This window comes from Bradysia coprophila, chromosome III (assembly GCF_014529535.1).
Source record: "Bradysia coprophila strain Holo2 chromosome III, BU_Bcop_v1, whole genome shotgun sequence".
Classification (NCBI taxonomy): Eukaryota; Metazoa; Arthropoda; class Insecta; order Diptera; family Sciaridae; genus Bradysia; species Bradysia coprophila.
The window spans coordinates 645,474-658,948 of record NC_050736.1 but is presented as its reverse complement, the minus strand read 5'-3'; the positions used below and the strand labels follow the sequence as shown (position 1 = coordinate 658,948).

Sequence of the window (13,475 nt, the reverse complement as noted above, 5' to 3'; positions counted from 1 at the left end):
AAACGACCAACTTATCGACATAGTAATGTAGGCTTATGAACTCTATGGCAGAATTTATGTTCGGTATAATACTCCGAAAATAGTACTTTAAATCATATGTAATGGGATCCTCGAGCGACAAGATTTCGTTCAATGAATATGTTAATGATTCATTACTTTAATAATCACGATTCACTAATGATAAAAAGTTCCCTTGAACTTACTGTCGCATTCTTCAGATCACAATGATATTATTGTGCAATCTTCGTCGCACTCGCCCGTCTTCCGTTTACCTCTGTCTATGTTAATTTATTTCACTATTTATGGGGGAAATTACGTCGTCTTTTATGGTTGACACTGTCAATCATTTTAACAGTTTAAACGAATGAAATAAATTGATTTAAATTGGAATATAAATATAAAATGCACGATACACATCAAATTCAGTCGCAGTTTTCAGCAGTTTCTATATCTCATGACTAGAATTGGTTATTATTCTGTGTTACTATTTCAAAATGACCGAGAAGTTATTCCTAAAAATCATATGGGTGTTGGCAGCCCACAAAACTTTTGCTACGCCGGTTAAGCCATCGCAAATGTTAGAGGTTTATTTTGGTGAAATTTTGTCCGATATTGATATTGACAAGATCGACATTGCTACGTTTAACCCAGCTCAAATACAATTTGATCGTTTGAATATAACTGTTTTTGGTGCCGACGACATGTATTTTGAAAATGCGCTAGCACTATCGATGACTGAAACATATAACTTCTATAACAATAAAACAAAAGAAAATATTGTGTCATTAGCGATCATTGACTTGAGTAAAACAGCAGCCGAAGCAGCGGTTCTCCTAAAAGGAATGTTGAATTCAATGCCTAAAAACTCCACTGGTGACCTAATTACCGGAAGATCGATGGCGAGGTGTATGCATACTGAAATCGACACTAGAATCATGACGGACAAAATTAGTTCGATGAAATTAGCGACAGACGTTATAATTGGAGTACTTGAATCCATTATGGACGAGGACATAAATAACATTACATCAAAATTGAATGTAATCGAGGTACAACTGAACGAAATTATCGATGAATTCATTGGAAAAACATCGAAATTCCGGCAATATCCTGAAGTTATGGCTGACTCGCTACTTGCTATCGCAACGGTTTACAATCGGCTTTATGTTGTGTTTTTGGCGCACAATCAACTAAGTGCTAACACTAAAGTTCTTCCATGTAAACTGACTTCCGCCTTGGAGAATTATCGCGACTTTTACAGTTCTTGGCGATTGAGCCAATTCAGAACTCAATATAACGAATATGACGATCGCTCTTACTTAAAAGTTAAATGCAGCGCTCAAGGTAAAATTTAATTCACATTTCACTGTGCTGCAAATTAATTTTTTAATTTATCGTCAAGTGACTGAAATTGAAGATGTTTTGCGCCACCCATTCAGTCGAATAGGCTACACCAATTATGTGCTAATTTATTGGGTTCACAATGGGTGCAGTAATTGTTCTAAAATGTGTATTGACGATCATCTGGACGGTAAAGTTTATGAAGCAAACGACTACAAGAATTTCTTGTACAGGATTAGGCACAAAGTGGAGAATTTTTTCCAACCATCGGTCGACGCATCGACACAGATATGTGAGAAGTTTTCTAATGAATATTTCGAAGTGCCTAAATATCCGACAGGTAACGCTGTTCAAGAACGCATTACAATAATTGATAAAGAATTGCACGTATATGTTAATACTCCATAGGATATGGCTGGTTGCAGATGCGAGCACAATTCTTCCTTAAAACATCTGATAGGTGGGGCTCATACGAAGATAGATTCGTAGTTATTGCACTCAATGAAACTGAGGTATATCGAAGTTCAACCGATCCCAACTGTGCAGTAAAGTTAGTCGACACCATTTACACAACAACTAGAATTGAAAAGAGCGTACGGATTGAGTTTGCAGTTTATAAAAACGAACATGATTTCGAGGGTGTTAGATCAGCTCCGATTAATTTGCTTCTGGAACGTGAAAGTGCTAATGAATTTTTATGTGGGTTTGTAATTTGGAAAGATGAATTTAGTACTGATCCTATCTATGATACAACAGCGTCTTCAACAAGTTTAACTTAGATTGATTGAGAATATCTTTGTGCTATGAATGAAATCGTTTCTGGAGTGTAAATTGTGCAATAAAAGATTCGGAAATTTAAATTTTCTTTAAAAACTGCAAACTTTTGCGACAGCTGTATAATCCGTTTTCTTGACGAACACGCAACGAATAGCACTCCTTATAATGTTAATAAGCGAAAACAGTATCAGTTCAGTGAAAACCAAATATTGAATGAGTTCACAGGCTATAGTAGATCCAATCTACCGTTTAATTTAAAACATAACATTTTGACTACATAGAACACTCGACTAATATTATCGTCCTAATGGATGATTTAGAAGCTATTCCACTTTGGTATATGAGAGAGAAGTTTTTTTTGTCCAATCCTTAGACTAACTAGTCTTCAGTCTAAGTCGTGAACAATTTCAACAAAAAAAAATAAACGAAAAAACTTATCAATGAAAATATTATCAAACAAAATTGCGTCACAAAATTACTCTAAAGTTTCCTCAGCACTTGTGACGCACTTTTTTTGATAAAATTTTTTTGGTTGAAATTGTTCATGTTCAGGCGCACAATGTGTCAACAAAGACGATATCACATGTTTTGGAAGTTAAACTGTTAAACTGCGTCACCTATTCCTCTTTTGAGGTTTTTGTGGGATTGCATAAATGAAATCTCGATCGTTAGCTCAAAAACAAACAAAAAATTGATGCAATAAAATGTATTTGAAGTCCAATTTTGCTGGAAGCTGGAAGCATAACGTTTCAGACAATTTGAATAGTTTTACCATTCAAAAATAAATCCTTTTCTGCCTTGACTTCCGTTCGACGAGAAAACTGCAAGAATACCAATTTCATCCGGAAATATGCTGTTGTATTTCAATGATGTTTTCGGAAGAATGTGTGTTTCGTTGCTGTTTCGTTGGCAAAATCTGGGTGTTGTAGCATAACAGTTAGACATTGTCATTAACTTCATTTATTATGAAAATTTTACCTCCAAATAGAATTATCATGTTCATCGAATGCACAGAGCGGAAGGAATCCACAATTGTTAAATTTTAATGAGTCCCCGAATAGGCAGTTAGAGGACGGTTGCATGTCTTGGAACATTATCTGAAATTGATTTTCACGTGAGAGCAACAACCAAAGGAATATGGAGCAATAAATCTTTCGTAACATTTTCTTACTTACCTTGATCTTCCAATCGCCTTCATCGTTGTTAACTATAGCTCTATCCTGCCTGAGGCCGAGGTAAGTGATCAGTTGATTATTTGGATAAACTACACTATCATTTGAATATGTAATATTTTCTCTTTCTCCGGGAATTTTCTCTCTATAAAAATGCCTGAAGTTTGGAGGATTTGGGATTTCTGGACCACAACCTCTGAAAATGATGACAAAACTGGGCACTGAAGAAGCAAAATCATTGAATCTGTTAATTGTTGAAAATTTAATTAAAATTATGGGACCATTGAAGTGTTTTGAAACATAGTCTCCATGATGGCTGCAACAAAATGTTAGAATAATTGAATATTGTTTTTTAAGGCCTGTCTAAATTAATGCTCACAAATAAGTATCGCTGATTGAACCACTTCCCCCAATATCCCCATTGAAATTTAAAGTATGAATTTCTATAGCTTCGTTAGACGTAAAAGTGTCGTGCAAGAGACGAACTTCAACTCTTGAATTAATATTGCTGCGGACCAGCCAAAAACAGCCTGAATTCACACCGTAGTCAGAATGATTGTATCGAATTATACCAGAATCTGCGACTATATTTCCTCCGCATGTTGTTGCTTGAATTTTTGTAAAAGTATAGAAATCTCATTTGAACTCCGACAAAACACCGTGGTTTTACCGTCGAATATTCTCGAAATGGTAATGTTTTTTGGGTCGTTTTACTTACATTCAACAAACTCTGTACATGTCTGTGCACTCGAAAGTGTGCATAGATATATCAACATAGATGGTATCAAAAATACGTTTAAAAATTGTGCTGCCATTGCTTTCTGTTGCTAAACTGCAATTGTTATGATACACTTTTATTATTTATACTGGGGCCTATTGAACTGATTTCTTATAGTTATCTGATTAGCATCTTAAAAACTCTGATTTTGAAACAATTTTCTACGAAACAATCAAATGATAAGAACATGTTGGGTTTTTATATACCTATATCGAACGGGGACTACCCATTCTACTTCTTCTAACAGGCAAGTAATTTTTTTTTTAATTGATCAGTCGATGGTAGTTTAATTAAAGAGTCATATCGCCAAATCTTCAGGCGATTTTTTTAACTTTGGGAACAAGTGGTCTCCGATTTTAATGAGTGATAGCTCGTCGGATTCGTCTTTCAATGCTAGGAAACACTTATCTTTCACTTTTTCTAAAAAAAATTGTTTTCTGTGAAAAGAGCTCAAAAGTAACGACATGTCAGAGGGTACCGAAAACAGTTTTTCGGCAAAAACTCAAGAAAAAATTATTTTAAAATTTTTGTAATGCTGTACGAATGTCGGCCTTGGAAAGACCTACAGGTAGAGTATACGCACTGCTTGGTGCGAGTACATCCACGAGAGTTATGACTAAAAATATAGTTAATGTTCGGAGAGTCTGAATTCTCTGCAGCTTCGTTGTTCCACGGAACTGAGCATGGGGTGTTGTAGCTGGCTTAACACACTATCGTTGCACATATAAATGAACCCAGTACTTTTGTGCTGCAAGCCCACAGATGCATTGGAAAAAAAGTTGGTGCCAAAATGCAGATTTACTCATACACACCGGATCCAATTGACTTCCTCAAACAAAACGAAAAAAATGTTCGGAATTTTTATCTTTGCGTACTTTGAGCGCACTTATCTGTTATTGACAAGTGCTAATGGTCTCTTATTTATAATAGAAAATTTAATGTTTAAACCAACGAAGTAACAGATTTTGGATCGATCGGTCGAAAATACTTCTACTAAATACTAAAGTAATAGATTTGATAATTCCTTTATTAATATGATTGTCGTATTTGTGAACGGTTAATTCACACCCCTGCTGCTGTGCATCGTCAATTAAAATTAATCAATTAAGTAGTAAGTTTTTTATTTCATTAATTAGTTATTGCTAAAAATAGTAACACGCTTTTCATCAACAATATGTCATAAAAAATAATTATTGAATTTTAACCTCTAGACGAATCGGCATACAAATGGTACGTTAAAGATCCAGTTTGTCTCCAATTAGATGCTATATGAAAATTTTTATTTACATTTTATTCATAAGTGTCAACACACTACAAATTACCGAAGCAGTGCGTGACACGTTCAGATAAAATCTTTTCCGTATAACATTCGTTCGATCTTCGATTTCAGTTGGATGTATATTCTATATGAAAATGGTGAATTGAAATGTTTGATTTCCCTTGAACATTAATTGATTGTTTGGTCTAGACAATGTTTTTTTGGTAAATAATATGTGCGGAAACCTTTATGTGACGAGTTTTGATTAATTTATGGACAAGATTTGATTGAATGGAAATCAAAGATCAATCTAAGTAATACGATCGTATCATAATTATTATGAGATCATCGACAAAAGTACCTGAAAAAAAACTTCTGAAAAATTAATTTTCCTAAAGCTAATAGAAAGCAAAAAGCAGAAGAAGCTAAACCAACTCCAAAAATGTTTAAAAAAAATACCATTTGCGAGTGCTATACAAACCAGACAAAGTAAATTCTACTTCTAACTTTTGCTTGCGTAACCTGTTATGCAACTTTTATCGAATATTTTCTACCGAATAATCGTCTAACACAGAACAGAGTACATTACCACCGTAGCCAAATTTAGTTAAAAAATATTTTTTAAGTAAACAAGTTTGTTGTGTGGAGAGCCATATAAAGATGGTAAATTTGATTGTTTTGCGACCTCTTTCTCTTGATCGTTTCTAATTGAACTGTGTGACTTATTTCCATTTCAGAAATATTTCATTTTTCTATTATTCGTCGCAGTATTCAGTGAAATTCAAATTCGGCCAGTGCTTGCAGCTGGACAGCAATTGTTCAACAGTTTCGACAACCGACCAGCAAATAAAGGCAATTCGCTTTTCAGTGATAGAGATGATGGTGTAATAATTATAGCTGCGCTTAGGCGACCTGGTGGTACTTTTCGCGGAAAGTATAAAAAAATAATTGAAACGACTACCCGGAAAGTCGTAAAAGTATCCACAACCGAAGCGTCCACATCAACAACCGAAGCGTCGACATCAACAACTGAAGCAACTGAACCAACAACAGAGAAAGTGATTCAGGTTACACACGAGGAAGTGTTGACTACACTAGCACCTGTAAAAATAACAAAGGATATACGGAGGAATCAACTAGCTACACAAGATCGTCAGAATTCATTATGGTCAGCTCGCAAGCGAGTAACAAGGCCTACAACAGCATACGTGCAAAAGAAAAAAGCTCTCAAAGTGACTATTGTGGATGATGAAGAAGATTACTCCGTTCGTCGGGCCAGATATCTGTTCACACAGAGAGCTGGAAGAAAGTAATAATTAGTTTGCCATTTTTTGTTGAGTTTCGTTTTATGATTTTGTGGGTTAATTTCTCGCATGAAAGTAGACAGTTTTGTGATTTTAGTTTATTAGTCATTTGGTGTGCGGTTATTCAAATGTGCTTGGTATTATCGTTTCTTTTATGGTGCGTCTCCTCAACAGATATTTAATAAATGATGGCTTTATAAGTCAAAATGAATAATAGGATTCTACGTTGACCTTCAGCAAAACATGATATTTTTCTAATTACTTACATTACCATCTTACTTAAGACTTTTGTGAATTAAACTGATGTTTTCTGTGTAATAAGTGAGATAAATTATATCATTTGATAAGAACTGAATTTTTAATTAATCTAACCATTAGAATACCTTGTGAGTCGTGTGGAACACAAAGTTTACGTTTTTATATGGTGGTGAGCTTTTCGTCATCTCTTGTACTGTAGAATCTCAGCGAACATTGTTTTCGATGTGAGAAGTTGATGCGTAATGTACAAAATATTACAAACTTGATCAATAAATGGAATTTAGATCTGTATACGACTTTAACCTTAGTATAGAGATAAACCATTATGCTTCGTGAAGTTCGTAAGTAAACCAATTTCGTAAACTTTTGACATTTTGCCCATATATTTTATGTCAAAAGTTTTTCGAAATTGGATTACTTACGAACTTTACGAAGCATAATGGATTACCATCTCGAACCTGTAAGTGTAAACCTACGAGAATGGTCGTATCAATACTCTCTCTAGCAAACAAACTACTTTTATTAAGGTGGTGAATGTGTCAAGGAGTCATTGGAATTACATGTAGTCAGTCAAAATGTAGAATAGTGTTTGTTGAATACAAAGAAATAGGGTGTGAATTTGACACAGAGAGCTGAGAGTTTGTTTGCTAGAGAGAACATTGGTCGTATCATACCACTTTGTTTGTAAATTCCACTTCGCAAAATACGTCATTAATAAATATTCACGATCTACACACACAGGGATTTGGAAACCGCCATCTTTTCTGTTTCTGTGTTTTGCTCGGGTTTTTGATTTCTCCACCCAAAAATACGTGCAAAATCCAAAAAAAATCAGTGCAAAACCACAAAACAGAAAATATGTGTCAGTTTTCAAAGTTCAGTGTGTGTACTCGCTCGGGCCGGTTTTTGTGAGCATCGCTTTCCCCTCTTTGACTTACATTTTTCTGTCACTTTCGGTCCTTGGGCGTACATTTTTCCAAGGTTCTGAAAGAACCTTGCATTTTTCAACTTTCGTCCCCAGTAGGCAGCATATAAAATTTAATACGTAACTCTTTCGGCCTCCTCAATCGTTACGTAAATAACTATTCGCTACTAGAATCAGTATTTGAAAGAAAGTACGTACGTAATTACACTACAATCACAATTATTCTGTATACAATTAATTGAAAAAATTATTTCAAATACAAGTCAACTCTCTTAATCAATTGCATGGAGCCTTCTCAAAATTTAAAAGTAATTTCGGTGAAATTTAACCCAATATTAAAATTTCAGATTAGCAGTTTAATGAATATCCGTTGTTGTCAGACTCTTTCAACGTTGCAATCAAAATTCAATTAAAAAATGGAAATTATTTCTTCTTCCTATTTTTTTTTTAAATTAAACTCTTAAATGGCACTCTTAAGGGTTTGCCTAAGATTTCAATTAGAACAAAAAATAATTTTCACGCAATGAATATTCAAGAATTTAACGTTTTCAAACGAAATTTCCATTCCCTTAAATAAAATGATAATTTTTCAGTGAAACGCAACGAAAAATTAAACGTTAGAAAAATATTAGCGGTGCGTATACTATACGCCGTAGTGTCGAACAAAGTATATAACGACTATTGAATCATAGCGATTCAATGTAGGTAAATGTTACAGCCATCTGAGTCATTAGTTGTTTTTAAAATGTTGGTTGTCTTTAATTACGTTAACTATTTGAATAATAAAAGACTCAGGTACAAGTTGTATTGCCGGATATATTGTTCGAATATCGTCATCATTTCTATCCACTTTTATTCTTAAAAATACGTCTATTGTAGTAATTCTTACAAGTTTCTAAGTCGTCATCACTAAAAAAATATTGAAATAAATTCGTTTTATGATAACGTAACGTACTACGTATTCCTTAGAGCGTAATTTGGTCACAACAGTGTAATTTGGTCACAACAGTGTAATTCGGTCACAACAGTGTAATTCGGTCATAACAGTGTAATTCGGTCACAACATTTTGTCAATCATACTCCAAATTCCATACGGCAAACGCATCGCAACAAAATCATTAAATATGTTACTTCATCTATGTAAAGTAATTTTTGTGTCAAATTCTAAATCTAGAACAAAATCTATCACTTCGAAATTTGTATCATGCATTATATATGAGATCCGAGGGGGAAATCACTGGCCAAAAGGGTGGCGAATCAATTTCTTATTCCTTTCCATTTCGGTTAAAAACCTCAATTACCGGAGCAATTCGTCTAATTTCCGGATTTTCTTTATTTTCTTTCAATTCCGTACAATTTCTTTCAATTCCCTTTCAATTTCTATAGGTACTTCCTGTCAATTTCTTTCAATTCCCATTAATTCCTCTCAAGTCCTGTCAATTCCGTTTAATTACCGGATTCTCCGGCAATTCAGAGCAGGGTCAATTACCCGAGTGATTTCCTCCTCGATGAGAACACTACGCAGAGCTCATCTCTTATTTTTGCCGTAATTGTTGCTAGCCGATGACTTGCGGTTTATACAATGTCAAACTATCTTCAGCAAAATTACGATATTGTAAATAAGTAAGTACCTCTAAAAACTGGAAACAATCTGGCTGAACTTTTCGTTATTCTGTCGATGGGACATTGAATGCTGCGAAAGTAATTCATTACAAGATAAAAGTAAACAAGTTTGTTTTTGAGCAACAAGCTTCGGTAACTGTCTATTATATATATACATCAGTATATCCGAGCCGAAGGCGAGGTACACAACTACACACTTACAGTTGTCGAAAAATAGTTGCTGAAGCAATTTGCGCAAAAAGCGCAAAAATAGTTTTCAACTTTTCTTCACTCGTGGAAAAATGTACTATTTTGTTTTTGATGGTAAGTAAATACATAAAAAATAGATATTGATGAGATCACATATCGTAGCAAATGTTTCGAGATAAAATGTAAGGCTAGCAAAAAGTCACCTGAAATCTGATCTGGAAGACCTGAAACCTGATCTGACCTGAACCTGAATTTCTATCTCTGACTTCTAACCCGACCTGTTCCGAGCTATATTAAATTCCAAGCAATGCGCACAAATATTTAATTGTAAATAAAAAATAAAGTGAAACAAGCCCACTCTCCCAAAGTCGGATTCTTGGCTGTTAGTTAATAACTCCTCACGAGTACCTACCATTATACTGATCGCAACTGAATATTGGTGGAAAGGTGTAGTTCTACATTTACATTTAGTCCTGTACAATTTTTAACGATTCAAACGAACCAACCAAATTTTTACAACCGTTAAGTGAAATTTCCATTTAATTATCTGAAAAAAATTATTTACCACAACTATTCCATTTACATGAAAAATTTTCGAATTTTTATTTTATTAAATTCTTAAACACATGAATATATATATAGAGAGTGATCTCTATATGTCGTACATATAATATACACATATTGCATAATTAACAACGATTCGGAATGAGAAAGTATTTCCAGTTAATTTTTGCCGTTCGTTCGTGTTATGTAAATGGTTTCCGCGCGGTTCCAATGGTCAATGTATTGTCTACAAATTAGAATGTGTTGATGTTGACGTTGCTGGTTTAAAACGTCTGGTTTCTTCTTCTATATATTACCAAATGACAATCGAATTGTACTTTGAATACTGGAAAATTTCCTAATGGTCTCGGTTCTTTGATGCAGCATTGTTCGGACCATCAAAGTATAAATAAGAAGATAACACGAATGTTTTTATTTCTTCGACCTCTAACATCTGTGAGGGTCGTTATCAAACGGATTATAGTGCAAATTATCTAACTATTAGGAAAGCATCTAGCAAGTCAACTTTGGTCATCGCAGTTATGTGATTTTATCTATTTCTTGCAATGATGGGCTTACCCAATTGCCATTATGTGTTTGAGGTAATTATCATGGTCGAAATGCTTTGTTCCGTTTAATCACTTCCGAGTAATAACCTTTTAATGATCATCATGTGAAATTTAGAAGTCAAATACAGTTAATCTAATCTATTAGGCTGATTTGACAACCTCTTGTAAACTCATGACGATCAATTGCAGTGAGTTTAATCTTATTTACCTTCCAGAGATGCATAGCATAGAGACCGAGTTTGTTAGTTATTTTGATCAAGGTTTTTGTAGCAGAGTTAATATAGAAAATCTTCTACTTCATAAATTTTAACAAAGAGTGAATTGCCTATTTTTTGTCCTCGTTGCCAATATTAGATCACTTGAACTGTCGGTTCGGTGCGTCTCCTCAATGGTAAAATTGCCCGACGAAATTAGTAGAGTACAACAATAACATTTTGTTGAATGTGGCGATGTGCTAGATACATTTAGTACATCACTACAAAGATATTTGGGGTATAACGCCTAGTTGAACATAAATTCGAGGGTAGTTGCGTTGAAGAAATACATTGTAGAATTAAAAAAAAAGGATAATTCATTAAACAGGATATATTATTTCCTTCGCAGTAATACTGAACGACTGAACCCCAACCTGCTTGTCGTATTTTTTTTTTCTAATTTTATTTCATGAAATAGTTTGTCAAACATTAAATAGATTCGCTCCCCTCTGTTGCACATTATATCTCGTTATGCAACTCAGTGTCTAAATTATTCTCGTCCATTCGATTAAACGACACAAATTTCTATTTGAGTACCGTAAAATCGGCGTTTAAAATTCCTGCTAACTGTTCGCTCAAAATGTACCGTACACACACACATATTGGCATCATATTCGGGATTTTGTCAAGTGAAATGAAAGGAGGAAATTTCAATGTTATTCTCCATGCAATGATTTTCACGCATAGAGATTCCTCTTTTGAATAAAGATTAACACGTGCACACAATTGATATCATTTTTATTTTGTTGTGTTGTATATGAGTTATACGAAACGGAGCAAGGTGATGGGGGCGAAATTTGTTTGTCAGGTCAATGTAGTGAAATCGTAATATACGATTTTTATCTGCTTTTCAATGGGTAGAACTACTTCACATTTTTTTGTTATTCGTATCCATATTTTCATATCAGTGTGAGAATTATGCATGCTTGATTGCACTTGAGTTTTAATTTCTTTGCTGTGTGTACGGTTTGAGGTATGGCTGAATGTATCATATATTATCGATTGATGGATTTATGTATGTTTGGTTCGTTTATAGTTCGTTCATATATTCATGAAAACGCTGCAGTAAATGCAAACAAAGATTTTTTTGTTGTTTTTTCCCTTTAAAACAAATAAAACCGTGCACATAATCATTGGTCCTGTTGTTATTTAGATTGGGAATCGTAATTCTAAAATATAGGAATTTGGTGCTTTTATAATAAATGCAAAGCTTTCTGTAAACTTTACAGTTTAAATAGTAAATTACGTTCATTTAATGGCCCAGCATATATGCAATTTAGTGCTATGTTTGGTATACAAATCCCACAAAATGTCTTCAAGAGAAAATTGGAAAATTTTGATTTTGAGTTATAATAATTATGAGGCGGCATCGGCTTTCCATATGTTTTTTATGGGAAAATTAGTTATAATTTTCGTTTATCTATAAATATAAGTCAAAATCGCCATATTTCTGTGCGATGAGCGATCATATGATTCTTGATATTGTTATGGATATAACTTGACATCAAAAACTATATACTCTCTGTTCTCTGTAGACAGGAAGAGTATATTTTTGAGAATTTTCTCGAATTTTCTAGATTCTCCTTGATATTTCTTGAATTCGAAAAATTTCTGGAAAACTGAGAAATTCAAACAAAATATTTTATTATGTGTTAGTCATGGCTATGGCTAATTTGATGAGATAGAGACTCATGTAAAAGAATTACCGATCGATAAAAGAACAATCAAAGCCATTAACAAATTGGGCTTGGGACCTGATAGACTTTGACCTAACCTGACCTAACAAGAAATATCACAATAAATCAGATAAATTCAGGTTATCTCAGGTTAAATCTGTAGCAGGTCAGGTCAAATCTAATTAAAATCAAGTCAGGTCAAATTCACGTCAGATCAGGCTTTCGATTTTCAGGTTCAGATCTTGTAAAATCCGACGTATTGCGAGCATTATTACAAAAGGATCGAGTTTTCAATCGTATTTGTTGAGTAGGATTGAAGAAACCATTCACCTTAGCAAAAGTCAGGCACGAGCGCTTGTTTGACTATGGACCTGAATTATCTAGTAGCCTTACTTATTTTGCGAATTAAATTTTTCCAACTTATGTCAGTGTTCATTAGAGTTCATTTTTATACTGTGTTTTAAGTCGCTTATTTTACGTTTCAAAAATGAACTGCTCCACTGCTCCTGCCAGGTTTATTTCACTCTGCCGTGACTTAACTAGATGTTTTTTTATGTTTTAGCCCTCAATCATTGACTTTAACAATAAAATGACAAAGTGTTCGCTATTGAAAAACGCGGCAAAGTCATGTCACTTGTTACCGTCAACAGCGAGGAAAAATAAACCATGAGGTCTGGCTAACGAAATTTATATGAAAAGACTAATGTCAAATTGAAGTAAAAGATTGTGAACCAATTTGTCGAATTTCCTCCGTTCAAAAGAAGTAAAAGATTCGATTATTAAGCTGCATCAGTGACAGGTGAACTTC

At 34.0% G+C, this 13,475-nt stretch overlaps 3 protein-coding genes across 3 annotated transcripts; 2 read left to right on the top strand and 1 right to left on the bottom strand.

The window, feature by feature from the left end:
* Positions 1-443: 443 nt before the first annotated feature.
* Positions 444-2,189, top strand: LOC119075138. Its single transcript, XM_037181526.1, has 3 exons — positions 444-1,344; positions 1,403-1,681; positions 1,750-2,189. The coding sequence occupies exons 1-3, from the start codon at positions 495-497 to the stop codon at positions 2,118-2,120; spliced, it is 1,500 nt and encodes a 499-aa protein (XP_037037421.1). The 5' UTR covers positions 444-494; the 3' UTR covers positions 2,121-2,189.
* Positions 2,190-2,809: 620 nt separating this feature from the next.
* LOC119075128 lies at positions 2,810-4,126 on the bottom strand. Its single transcript, XM_037181516.1, has 5 exons — positions 4,009-4,126; positions 3,670-3,898; positions 3,294-3,606; positions 3,097-3,215; positions 2,810-3,034 (listed from the first exon to the last, which is right to left on the bottom strand). Exons 1-5 carry the CDS (start codon positions 4,103-4,105, stop codon positions 2,887-2,889), a joined length of 906 nt encoding a protein of 301 aa, XP_037037411.1. The 5' UTR covers positions 4,106-4,126; the 3' UTR covers positions 2,810-2,886.
* A 1,755-nt stretch (positions 4,127-5,881) lies between these two features.
* LOC119075117 lies at positions 5,882-6,985 on the top strand. Its single transcript, XM_037181508.1, has 2 exons — positions 5,882-5,989; positions 6,064-6,985. The coding sequence occupies exons 1-2, from the start codon at positions 5,987-5,989 to the stop codon at positions 6,637-6,639; spliced, it is 579 nt and encodes a 192-aa protein (XP_037037403.1). The 5' UTR covers positions 5,882-5,986; the 3' UTR covers positions 6,640-6,985.
* The last annotated feature ends 6,490 nt before the right edge of the window (positions 6,986-13,475 follow it).